This window comes from Coregonus lavaretus (genome assembly GCF_964263955.1).
Source record: "Coregonus lavaretus genome assembly, chromosome: 11".
Taxonomy (NCBI): domain Eukaryota; kingdom Metazoa; phylum Chordata; class Actinopteri; order Salmoniformes; family Salmonidae; genus Coregonus; species Coregonus lavaretus.
Window position 1 is genome coordinate 36915842 of NC_139998.1, and position 14093 is coordinate 36929934.

General features: G+C 42.0%; 1 protein-coding gene across 1 annotated transcript in view; it reads left to right on the top strand.

The window, feature by feature from the left end:
* The window catches only part of LOC311137532 (cadherin-13-like), a gene marked incomplete at both ends in the record, with an annotated part of 523767 nt that overhangs the window by 480904 nt on the left and 28770 nt on the right, over window positions 1-14093 (top strand). Inside the window, one exon of the mRNA XM_084172059.1 lies at window positions 4649-4791. Coding sequence (XP_084028185.1) covers window positions 4649-4791 — 143 coding nt within the window. The remainder of the gene's footprint in view (window positions 1-4648; window positions 4792-14093) is intronic.

Sequence of the window (14093 nt, forward strand, 5' to 3'; positions counted from 1 at the left end):
GATCACAAGAACGGTGAGCAAAAATCCCAGAACCACACGGGGGGACCTAGTGAATGACCTGCAGAGAGCTGGGACCAAAGTAACAAAGCCTACCATCAGTAACACACTACGCCGCCAGGGACTCAAATCCTGCAGTGCCAGACGTGTCCCCCTGCTTAAGCCAGTACATGTCCAGGCCTGTCTGAAGTTTGCTAGAGTGCATTTGGATGATCCAGAAGAGGATTGGGAGAATGCCATATGGTCAGATGAAACCAAAATAGAACTTTTTGGTAAAAACTCAACTCATCGTGTTTGGAGGACAAAGAATGCTGAGTTGCATCCAAAGAACACCATACCTACTGTGAAGCATGGGGGTGGAAACATCATGCTTTGGGGCTGTTTTTCTGCAAAAGGACCAGGACGACTGATCCGTGTAAAGGAAAGAATGAATGGGGCCATGTATCGTGAGATTTTGAGTGAAAACCTCCTTCCATCAGCAAGGGCATTGCAGATGAAACGTGGCTGGGTCTTTCAGCATGACAATGATCCCAAACACACTGCCCAGGCAAACGAAGGAGTGGCTTCGTAAGAAGCATTTCAAGGTCCTGGAGTGGCCTAGCCAGTCTCCAGATCTCAACCCCATAGAAAATCTTTGGAGGGAGTTGAAAGTCTGTGTTGCCCAGCGACAGCCCCAAAACATCACTGCTCTAATGGAGATCTGCATGGAGGAATGGGCCAAAATACCAGCAACAGTGTGTGAAAACCTTGTGAAGACTTACAGAAAACGTTTGACCTGTGTCATTGCCAACAAAGGGTATATAACAAAGTATTGAGAAACTTTTGTTATTGACCAAATACTTATTTTCCACCATAATTTGCAAATAAATTCATTAAAAATCCTACAATGTGATTTTCTAGATTTTTTTTTTCTCATTTTGTCTGTCATAGTTGACGTGTACCTATGATGAACATTAGAGGCCTCTCTCATCTTTTTAAGTGGGAGAACTTGCACAATTGGTGGCTGACTAAATACTTTTTTTCCCCACTTATAAAATTGAGCTCAGGTGCATCCTGTTTTTCCACAACTTGATTGAAGTCCACCTGTGGTAAATTCAATTGATTGGACATGATTTGGAAAAGCACACACCTGTCTATATAAGGTCCTACAGTTGACAGTGCATGTCAGAGCAAAAACCAAGCCATGAGGTCGAATGAATTGTCCGTAGAGCTCCGAGACAGGATTGTGTCAAGGCACAGATTTAATTTTTTTACATTTTAGTCATTTAGCAGACGCTCTTATCCAGAGCGACATACAGTTAGCATCACGTCTGGAGGAAACCTGGCACTATCCCTACGGTGAAGCATGGTTGTGGCAGCATCATGCTGTCGGGATGTTTTTCAGCGGCAGGGACTGGGAGACTAGTCAGGATCGAGGGAAAGATGAACGGAGCAAAGTACAGAGAGATCCTTGATGAAAACCTGCTCCAGAGCGCTCAGGACCTCAGACTGGGGCGAAGGTTCACCTTCCAACAGGACAACGACCCTAACCACACAGCCAAGACAACGCAGGAGTGGCTTCGGGACAAGTCTCTGAATGTCCTTGAGTGGCCCAGCCAGAGCCCGGAATTGAACCCGATCTAACATCTCTGGAGAGACTTGAAAATAGCTGTGCAGCGACGCTCCCCATCCAACCTGACAGAGCTTGAGAGGATCTGCAGAGAAGAATGGGAGAAACTCCCCAAATACAGGTGTGCCAAGCTTGTAGCGTCATACCCAAGAAGACTCAAGGCTGTAATTGCTGCCAAAGGTGTTTCAACAAAGTACTGAGTAAAGGGTCTGAATACTTATGTAAATGTGATATTCAAAAAAAAAATTAAACCAGTTTTTGCTTTGTCATTATGGGGTAGATTGATGAGGGGGGGAAAACAATTTAATCAATTTTAGAATAAGGCTGTAACATAACAAAATGTGAAAAAAGTCAAGGGGTATGAATACTTTCCGAATGCGCTGTAGCGCAGGAGATAAATTCTGCCAATCAAGCAGAAATATGGGCAAATCACCATGCTATTAGACATTTTACGAAAGTAAAGTACATTTTTGACAGTACAGGCAATTTTTGGGTCCGAGCTTTTGTCTTTTTGTGTGTATCTGTGATTGAGCTCGTATGCATGCACGTGTGTGTGTGTGTGTTAGAGCGCGTGTGCGTGCACGTGTGTGTGTTTGTGGTAAGCGAGAGAGAGCAGAGATAAAAAGGACAATTTTACATGCGGAAGCAAGTGATTATTTGTGGGCAATTTTGTTATATTGCTGATAAATATGTAACCTGTATGGGAAAGATATTTACTTTATTTGCATAATGGTTTTTAATGACCTTAAGAGAAGGCTAATGGAGGGTCTTTGTGTATGTACTCATTGTGCTGCCTCATTTAGGGTTACCATGGAGCTGGGTTGATCCAATACCATGTCCTGGCCTCCCAGGGCTGCTCTTAATGCCACACTCATGACATGCTACTGTAGAGTGAAAGCGAGGAGAGAGCAAACATTTTGCTCTAATTACCCAGCGGCACCACTACCTTCTCCACTCGAACCAACACACCTCAGTCCTCCTCACTGCACACACACTCCCACTCACAGCCTCTGGACGGGCCATCTGGAGGGATTTACTGCACCTCTCCTGTGTGTGTGTTTGTGTGTGCGTGTCAAATCACATTTTATTTGTCACACGCTTCGTAAACAACAGGTGTAGACTAACAGGAAGATGCTTACGGGTCCTTCCTAAAACTGCAGAGAAAAATGGAAAAATCATAGAAAAGTAAAAATAACACAAAGAATAAATATACAATGATTAATGATAACCTGGCTATACAGTATATACGGGGTACCAGTACCGAGTCGATGTGCAAGGGTACGAGGTAATTGAGATGATATGTACAGTACATATAGGTAGGGTTAAAGTGACTAGGCAACAGGATAGATAATAAGATCTGAGGGCTCATGCCAAATCTTGTCAGCGTTCTGAGGGGGAAGAAGCGTTGTCGTGCCTTCTTCACGACTGTGTTGGTGTGTGTGCTTAGTAATGCAGACACAGAGGAACTTGAAGCTCTAGACCCGCTCCACTACAGCTGACGTTGAGGGAGAGGTTGTTGTCCTGGCACAGCACTGCCAGGGCACTGCCCTCCTCCGGTTAGGCTCATCGTCTTCGGTGATCAGGCTTACCACCATTGAGTCGTCCGCAAACTTGCGCGGCCACGCAGTCGTGGGTGAATAGGGAGTACAGGAGGGGACTAAGCACGCACCCTAAGGGGCCCCCGTGTTGAGGGTCAGCGTTGCGAAGGTGTTGTTGCATACCCTCACCACCTGGGGGTGGCCTGTCAGGAAGTCCAGTGTGTATGCGTACGTATGCATATGCGCGTGTGTGAGAGAAACAGTTGCAGAGAGTCAAACATAGCGATGTTGCGGAGAACCGGTGGTGGAAAACCTTTTATAAGCTTTATCATTTAAGCTGCATCTGAATAGATTATATCAACAAATAACCAAGCAGACTATATACAAACCATGTTGTAATGGTTCAAGTGACTATCTGTGTACCCACAACAGCAGGATAATCATCTTGTGTGTTCCTCTTTCTAAAGCGATGAGCTTGTGTGTTGTTGTGTGGTGCCTGGTAGTGATGAATGGCTAATAACCAGGAAGTGTGTGTGTGTGTGTGTGCGTGAGTAGGTGTGTGTCCTTGTGTGTGCGTGTCTGAGAGTGTAAAAATACGAAGGTGCATGTGGAGTGTTTATTGGTAAACTTAAAGAGGTTAGGAGTGGGGGTGTGTGTGTGTGTGTATTTAGCAGATGCTTTTATCTAGAGCAACTAACAGTAGTGAGTGCATACATTTTTCATTCTTGTCCCCTGTGGGAATCGAACCCACAACCCTGGCGTTGCAAGCGCCATGCTCTACCAACAGAGCCACACGGGATTGAGCCACTAGGTCAGAGGCACGGCACCATTCCCCATCCAATCACAAGGCACCTCCCATCACCTGGCTCTCAGGATCACATTATCAGGGTCATGACTCAGCCTCAGACTCCATCTGCTTTCCACACAAATACATTATTCTCTGAGGAGTTACCTGAGTTCATCCATCATTATCTTCACACTCCAACCACTGTCAGAGCGTCCACCGACATACACAGACCGTCCACTAAACCTCAGCCTCACCTTCACACACCCCACGTTGCACTTCAAATATATTGTCTCATCATGCTGCAATTCAACAGTTTTGTGTCTTTGATAGATATTGTCCTTTCAGTATCTCAATATCTTCCTTAGAAACAGTGATAAAATGTCTTTACTGAAAAAGCTCTTACAAGCTGATGTCCTATACAGATGTAGGAACTTAATTTGTTGCTGAGAGTTTTCCTGCACAGCAGGAAATATAAACTTGTAGTGTATACGAGGTTTAAAATGGCTTCTAAAGTTTGTAGATTCCATTTTAAAATCCACATAATAATTCACATTTCCTGTTGCTGCAGGATTATTTTCCTGCTGTAGCAAACTGGCTCAAATTAATGTCCTACATATGTAGCTACAGTATCTCCATATCTAATCATGTTGTATTTGTCTCATACCATGTTATTGCCCTGACTATATTCTGATCAGCTGTCATCTGTTCCTTGTTCAGGTTTGCAGTTCTGAGAGACCCGGCTAACTGGCTCAGTGTGAACCCGGTTCGAGGTACGGTCAACACCTCTGCCAATCTGGACAGAGAGTCGCCTTACGTTCACAACAACAAATACACTGCCATCTTCATGGCCACAGACAATGGTAAGATTCAGTAAGTCTCTTTTAATAGGGATGTCGAATCCTCATAAAAAGGTGTGATGATAATCTATTCTGCATCTGGAGAGAATGTGGTATAAGGAATATTGCATGAAATGTCATGTCTAATCCTCAAATAATACCCTTACAACTTCAAAGTCACAGATTTGAATTAGTACGTCAACACAAAAAAAAAAAAAATATTATTATAAGGATTGCTGTAGAACGGATGACAATTGTTATGGCATTATTGCTGTAAAGTTGGAGATAAGCATTATTAGATCCTCGCCTATTTCCTCAAAGTGGTGTATAGCCATGGTTTTACACAGGCTCTTGGAGTTTTGACATCCAGGTAGACCCTTAAAAAAAAACTTTGGAAAGGGTTCTACATGGAAACCAAAATGGTTCTACTTGGAACCAAAAGGGTTCTACCTGGAACTCTCTGTCACTGACTGTGGCTTTGAGAGGCACACTCAGACCCACAGCACTTGAGCCTTGAGAGAGAGAGACTCTGCATGCAGAATTCTGCAAAAATATCTTCAGTGTACAACGTAAAACACAAAATAATGCATGCAGAGCAGAATTAATACCGATACTCGCTAATTATCAAAATCCAGAAAAGACCCGTTAAATTCTACAACCACCTAAAAGGAAGTGTTTCCCAAACCTTCCATAACAAAGCCATCACCTACATAGAGATGAACCTGGAGAAGAGTCCCGTAAGCAAGCTGGTCATGGGGCTCTGTTCACAAAAACAAACAAACCCCACAGAGCCCAAGGATAGCAACACAATTAGACCCAACCAAATCATGAGAAAACAAAAAGATCGTTACTTGACACATTGGAAAGAATTTATAAAAAAACAGAGCAAACTAGAATGCTATTTGGCCCTAAACAGAGAGTGCACAGTGGCAGAATACCTGACCCCTGTCACTGACCCAAAATTAAGGAAATCTTTGACTATGTTCAGACTCAGTGAGCATATCCTTGCTATTGAGAAAGGCAGCCATAGGCAGAACTGGCTCTCAAGAGAAGACAGGCTATGTGCACACTGCCCACAAAGTGAGGTGGAAACTGAGCTGCACTTCCTAACTTCCTGCCAAATGTATGACCATATTAGAGACACATACTTCCCTCAGATTACACGGACCCACTTTAGAATTCGAAAACAAATCCAATTTGGATAAACTCCCATATCTATTGGGTGAAATACCACAGTGTGCAATCACAGCAGCAAGATTTGTGACCTGTTACAACAAGTGAAGAACAAACACCATTGTGAATACAACCTATATTTATGTTTATTTATTTTCCTTTTTGTACTTTAACTATTTGCACATCATTACAACACTGTATACTGTGCCTTTCAAAAGTATTCATCCCCCTTGGTGTTTTTCCTATTTTGTTGCATTACAACCTGTAATTTAAATTGATTTTTATTTGGATTTCATGTCATGGACATACACAAAATTATCCAAATTGGTGAAGTGAAATGAAAAAAAAAACGTGTTTCAAAAAATGAAAAAAAAAAAAAAAAACGGAAAATTGGTGGGTGCATATGAATTCACCCACTTTGCTATGAAGCCCCTAAATAAGATCTGGTGCAACCAATTACCCTCAGAAGTCACATAAGTCCACCTGTGTGCAATCTAAGTGTCATATGATCTCAGTATATATACAGTGGGGAAAAAAAGTATTTAGTCAGCAACCAATTGTGCAAGTTCTCCCACTTAAAAATATGAGAGAGGCCTGTAATTTTCATCATAGGTACACGTCAACTATGACAGAGAAAATGAGGAAAAAAAATCCAGAAAATCACATTGTAGGATTTTTAATGAATTTATTTGCAAATTATGGTGGAAAATAAGTATTTGGTCAATAACAAAAGTTTCTTAATACTTTGTTATATACCCTTTGTTGGCAATGGCACAGGTCAAACGTTTTCTGTAAGTCTTCACAAGGTTTTCACACACTGTTGCTGGTATTTTGGCCCATTCCTCCATGCAGATCTCCTCTAGAGCAGTGATGTTTTGGGGCTGTCGCTGGGCAATACGGACTTTCAACTCCCTCCAAAGATTTTCTATGGGGTTGAGATCTGGAGACTGGCTAGGCCACTCCAGGACCTTGAAATGCTTCTTACGAAGCCACTCCTTCGTTGCCCGGGCGGTGTGTTTGGGATCATTGTCATGCTGAAAGACCCAGCCACGTTTCATCTTCAATGCCCTTGCTGATGGAAGGAGGTTTTCACTCAAAATCTCATGATACATGGCCCCATTCATTCTTTCCTTTACACGGATCAGTCGTCCTGGTCCCTTTGCAGAAAAACAGCCCCAAAGCATGATGTTTCCACCCCCATGCTTCACAGTAGGTATGGTGTTCTTTGGATGCAACTCAGCATTCTTTGTCCTCCAAACACGACGAGTTGAGTTTTTACCAAAAAGTTCTATTTTGGTTTCATCTGACATTCTCCCAATCCTCTTCTGGATCATCCAAATGCACTCTAGCAAACTTCAGACGGGCCTGGACATGTACTGGCTTAAGCAGGGGGACACGTCTGTACTGTAGGATTTGAGTCCCTGGCAGCGTAGTGTGTTACTGATGGTAGGCTTTGTTACTTTGGTCCCAGCTCTCTGCAGGTCATTCACTAGGTCCCCCCGTGTGGTTCTGGGATTTTTGCTCACCGTTCTTGTGATCATTTTGACCCCACAGGGTGAGATCTTGCGTGGAGCCCCAGATCGAGGGAGATTATCAGTGGTCTTGTATGTCTTCCATTTCCTAATAATTGCTCCCACAGTTGATTTCTTCAAACCAAGCTGCTTACCTATTGCAGATTCAGTCTTCCCAGCCTGGTGCAGGTCTACAATTTTGTTTCTGGTGTCCTTTGACAGCTCTTTGGTCTTGGCCATAGTGGAGTTTGGAGTGTGACTGTTTGAGGTTGTGGACAGGTGTCTTTTATACTGATAACAAGTTCAAACAGGTGCCATTAATACAGGTAACGAGTGGAGGACAGAGGAGCCTCTTAAAGAAGAAGTTACAGGTCTGTGAGAGCCAGACATCTTGCTTGTTTGTAGGTGACCAAATACTTATTTTCCACCATAATTTGCAAATAAATTCATTAAAAATCCTACAATGTGATTTTCTGGATGTTTTTTCCTCATTTTGTCTGTCATAGTTGACGTGTACCTATGATGAAAATTACAGGCCTCTCTCATCTTTTTAAGTGGGAGAACTTGCACAATTGGTGGCTGACTAAATACTTTTTTTCCCCACTGTATATCATGATTTTTTACTCATTTTTCTGTAAAATGATTGGCCGTTATGATGTTCATGCACCGAGCAGTCTAGCTGCTGCAGTAACCTGCGAGTAAATCATAGTTTATGACAGCCATTTGAGCCATGTGTTGTATGTCTAAGAACATGCCCTCTGGGGCTGTGCTGGTGTAATGGCCCATGTCTCCACAGCTAACCCAGGCTCCGTGCACTGCATGCCATGTTGTGTGTGTGTGTGTGTTTTCTTGTTTGTTCACCTGTGTGTCTTTGTGTGTGTGTGTGTGTGTGTGTGTGTGTGTGTGTGTGTGTGTGTGTGTGTGTGTGTGTGTGTGTGCGTGCGCACGCCTGGCCTTTGGAAAGTGCTCTGTCATAGACAGTCTGAAGCTCGTCTACAATGATCTGTTAGATGATTGCATGACAACACACCTACGCCGGCTACTAACAGGGTATCGATCTAACACACATCTTTATCTGGAACACTCGAAGGAATGTTCCAGGCCTCCAACTGACCAGCAGAGTGCTCTGGCTGAGAGAGAGAGGGAGAGAGAGGGAGGGAGAGGGGTTGAGGGGGATGGATAGAAGGGAAGGGAGAGAAAGTGAGAGAACGAGAGCGAGGGTAGAAAATATATACAAAGAAAAGTGAAGAGAAAGTGATTTGGTAGAGAGTGGGAAGGAGAAGAGAGATAGATAAAAACAATGTCTTACTGTATATAATTATATGAATAAAGGTTGGGGGTCAGAGTGAGAGGGTAAAGGAAGTCATTGTGATGTGGTCCAGGGGCAGCGTATACTCTCCTCATTGATTTCCTCGCTCTGCTTCCTCCTTTATACTTCAGTAGTTCTTAACTTTTCAGCCAACAGCAAACTTTTTCACATTAGAATTATTCCACAATACTGATTACGGATCATCTCCTAGAGATACATTAAATTACCACCTATGGCTGCAAATTAATTATACTTACGCAGTAATATTGCACTAAGTCACAGATTGGGCAAATCATTGCACACATTATGTCACACATCATGAAATACATGCATAAATTAAAGGCAGTAGCCTAGTTGCAAAATATAACTCAATTGATTAAACATGAAATTGATTTCAATATTATTGAAGCAGCCTATAGCCCCTTTGTAGCCTACAGTTGAAGTCGGAAGTTTACATACACTTAGGTTGGAGTCATTAAAACTTGTTTTTCAACCACTCCACAAATGTCTTGTTAACAAACTATCATTTTGGTAAGTCGGTTAGGACATCTACTTTGTGCATGACACAAGTAATCTTTCCAACAATTGTTTACAGACAGATTATTTCACTTATAATTCACTGTATCACAATTCCAGTGGGTCAGAAGTTTACATACTGACTGTGCCTTTAAACAGCTTGGAAAATTCCAGAAAATGATGTCATGGCTTTAGAAGCTTCTGATGGGCTAATTGACATCATTTGAGTCAATTGGAGGTGTACCTGTGGATGTATTTCAAGGCCTACCTTCAAACTCAGTGCCTTTTTGCTTGACATCATGGGAAAATCAAAATAAATCAGCCAAGACCTCAGAAAACAAATTGTAGACCTCCACAAGTCTGGTTCATTCTTGGGAGCAATTTCCAAACGCCTGAAGGTACCACGTTCATCTGTACAAACAATAGTACGCAAGTATAAACACCATGGGATAACGCAGCCGTCATACCGCTCAGGAAGGAGACGCTTTCTGTCTCCTAGAGATTAACGTGCTTTGTGCGAAAAGTGCAAATCAATCCCAGAACAACAGCAAAGGACCTTGTGAAGATGCTGGAGGAAACAGGTACAAAATTGTCTATATCCACAGTAAAACGAGTACTATATCGACATAACCTGGAGCAAGGAAGAAGCAACTGCTCCAAAACCGCCATAAAAAAGCCAGACTACGGTTTGCAACTGCACATGGGGACAAAGATCATACTTTTTGGAGAAATGTCCTCTGGTCTGATGAACCAAAAATATAACTGTTTGGCCATAATGACCATCGTTATGTTTGGAGGAAAAAGGGGGACGCTTGCAAGCCGAAGAACACCATCCCAACCGTGAAGCACGGAGGTGGCAGCATCATGCTGTGGGGGTGCTTTGCTGCAGGAGGGTCTGGTGCACTTCACAAAATAGATGGCATCATGAGGAAGGAAAATGATGTGGATATATTGAAGCAACATCTCAAGACATCAGTCAGGAAGTTAAAGCTTGGTCGCAAATGGGTCTTCCAAATGGACAATTACCCCAAGCATACTTCCAAAGTTGTGGCAAAATGGCTTAAGAACAAAAAAGTCAAGCTATTGGAGTGGCCATCACAAAGCCCTGACCTTAATCATATAGAGAATTTGTGTGCAGAACTGAAAAAGCGTGTGCGAGCTAGGAGGCCTACAAACCTGACTCAATTACACCAGCTCTGTCAGGAGGAATGGGCCAAAATTCACCCAACTTATTGTGGGAAGCTTGTGGAAGGCTACCCGAAACGTTGACCCAAGTTAAACAATTTAATGGCAATGCTACCAAATACTAATTGAGTGTATGTAAACGTCTGACCCACTGGGAATGTGATGAAAGAAATAAAAGCTTAAATAAATCATTCTCTCTACTATTATTCTGACATTTCACATTCTTAAAATAAAGTGGTGATCCTAACTGACCTAAGACAGGGAATTTTTACTAGGGTTAAATGTCAGGAATTGTGAAAAACTGAGTTTAAATGTATTTGGCTAAGGTTTATGTAAACTTCCGACTTCAACTGTATATATCTTTTAAGGTAAGATTTTAATAGGGAAAGCTTATCCAAGAGCAGCACTGCTTTTCTTTCGATCCTATCAGTATCAACACATGGTCTAACGACTCACTTAGCAAAAATTCTCTCTACGTGCTTGTTTGGGAAACACTTTTAAAAAGTTGGCTCATAAATAACGATGCATCTGGTATGATCATCATACACTCTTAGAAAAAAAGGTGCGATCTAGAACCTAGAACAGAGTGAAAAGAATGAAGCCTGTACAGAGTAAAAATATTCCAAAACATGCATCCTGTTTGCAACTAAAATAATACTGCAAAAAATGTGCGAAAGTAATTACATTTTTGTCCTGAATACAAAGTGTTATGTTGGGGGCAAATCCAATACAACACATCACTGAGTACCACTCTCCATATTTTGAAGCATAGTGGTGGCTGCATCATGTTATGGGTATGCTTGTAATTGTTAAGGACTGGGGAGTTTTTCAGGATAAAAAATAAACATAATGGAGCTAAGCACAGGCAAAATTCTAGAGGAAAATCTGATTCAGTTTGCTTTCCACCAGACACTGGGAGATGAATTCACCTTTCAGTAACAATAACCTAAAACACAAGGCCAAATCTACGCTGAAGTTGCTTACCAAGAAGACAGTGAATATTCCTGAGTGGCTGAGTTACGGTTTTGACTTAAATCTACTTGAAAATCTATGGCAAGACCTGAAAATGGTTGTCTATTATTTTGAAAATAATCTTGGGCAAATATTGCACAATCCAGGTGTGGAAAGCTCTTAGAGACTTACATTTTAGTCATTTAGCAGATGCTCTTATCCAGAGCGACTTACAGTTAGTGAGTGCATACATTTTTCATACTTGCCCCCCGTGGGAATCGAACCCACAACCCTGCAGTTGCAAGTGCCATGCTCTACCAACTGAGCTACAGGATAAAAATAAAAAGAATCCTCATACACTTCCTGGTTCTAAAGGTCAGGGGTCACCTCACCTGGGTGTCCTCCATTTGCCCTGCAGCCAGTCAGAGAGCAGTGAGGTGAGCACTGTGCTCAGTCTGCGTGGCCGAGCCATTGTTCTACAAGAAGGAGAAATAAATGGATCCATGTTGCACTCGTTGGTGTGTGAAGTTGCAGATTCGCCTGAATTACCTCGCCCCTGTGTTCCAGATACTCTGTAAAACATTTATCCTTGCACAGTGGAGCTATCAGAAAGATGAAGGTAAAGGAGAGATACTGTTTTAACTCTAGGAGAAGGGGTTTCCTGGGTGTTTATTTTGGACTCCCTCATCAGTAGGCTGTAAATTGAAACTCACACAGATTTTCTCCTGCTCTCTGATTCCCTACTGAGGACTCTTTCAGTCCTCCTTGAGACTTTCTCTACCCTTGTGTGTACTTTATATGCTTTTGCAACTCGTAGCCCTTTCCTGCAGTCAAATGACAAAATCGCCCTCTAGTGACCTCATGGGTGGAATATTGTTAATATTTTAAATAATTTCATCATTAATATATATATATTATTTTTTTTACGCCCAAAATCCAGTGTTTCTATGTCAAACGGTTTTGTTATATTTCAGTCTTCTGTGATGTACAGTACCAGTCAAAAGTTTGGACACACCTACTCATTCCAGGGTTTTTCTTTATTTTTACTATTTTCTACATTGTTGAATAATAGTAAAGACATCAAAACTATGACATAACACATATGGAATCATGTAGTAACCAAAAAAGTGTTAAACAAATCAAAATATATTTTACATTTGAGATTCTTCAAATAGCCACCCTTTGCCTTGATGACAGCTTCGCACACTCCTTGCATTCTCTCAACCAGCTTCACCTGGAATGCTTTTCCAACAGTCTTGAAGGAGTTCCCACATAGGCTGAGCACTTGTTGGCTGCTTTTCCTTCACTCTGCGGTCCGACTCATCCCAAACCATCTCAATTGGGTTGAGGTCGGGGGATTGTGGAGGCCAGGTCATCTAATGCAGCACTCCATCACTCTCCTTCTTGGTAAAATAGCCCGTACACAGCCTGGAGGTGTGTTGGGTCATTGTCCTGTTGAAAAACAAATGATAGTCCCACTAAGCCCAAACCAGATGGGATCGGGGTATCGCTGCAGAATGCTGTGGTAGCCATGCTGGTTAAGTGTGCCTTGAATTCTAAATAAATCACAGACTGTGTCACCAGAAAAGCACCCCCACACTATAACACCTCCTCCTCCATGCTTTATGGTGGGAAATACACATGTGGAGATCATCCGTTCACCCACACCGCGCCTCACAAAGCCACGGCGGTTGGAACCAAAAATCTCCAATTTGGACTCTAGACCAAAGGACACATTTCCACCAGTCTAATGTCCATTGCTCGTGTTTCTTGGCCCAAGCAAGTCTCATCTTCTTATTGGTGTCCTTTAGTAGTGGTTTCTTTGCAGCAATTTCACCATGAAGGCCGGATTCACACAGTCCACTCTGCACAGTTGATGTTGAGATGTGTCTGTTGCTTGAACTTGGGCTGCAATTTCTGAGGCTGGTAACTCTAATGAACTTATCCTCTGCAGCAGAGGTAACTCTGGGTCTTCCATTCCTGTGGCGGTCCTCATGAGAGCCAGTTTCATCATTGCGCTTGATGGTTTTTGCGACTGCACTTGAAACTTTCAATGTTCTCAATGTTCTTTAAAATAATTATGGACTGTTGTTTCTCTTTGCTTATTTGAGCTGTTCTTGCCATAATATGGACTTGGTCTTTTACCAAATAGGGCTATCTTCTGTATAACCCCCCTACCTTGTCACAACACAACTGATTGGCTCAAACGCATTAAGAAGGAAAGAAATTCCACAAATTAACTTTTAAGAACAACTGTTAATTGAAATGAATTTCAGGTGACTACCTCATGAAGCTTGTTGAGAGAATGCCAAGAGTGTGCAAAGCTGTAATCAAGGCAAAGGGTGGCTATTTGAAGAATCTCAAATGTAAAATATATTTTGATTTGTTTAACACTTTTTTTGTTATTACATGATTCCATATGTGTTATTTCGTAGTTTTGATGTCTTCACTATTATTCTACAATGTAAAAAATAGTAAAAGAAAACCCTTGAATGAGTAGGCGTGTCCAAACTTTTGACTGGTAGTGTATATAAAGTGCAAGTTTTGGATGCAAACTCAAGTAAAAATAAACAAAAATCCTTGAATTAGTAGGTGTGTCCAAACTTTTGACTGGTAGTGTATATAAAGTGCAAGTTTGGGATGCAAACTCAAGTAAAAATAAACAAAAATCCTTGAATTAG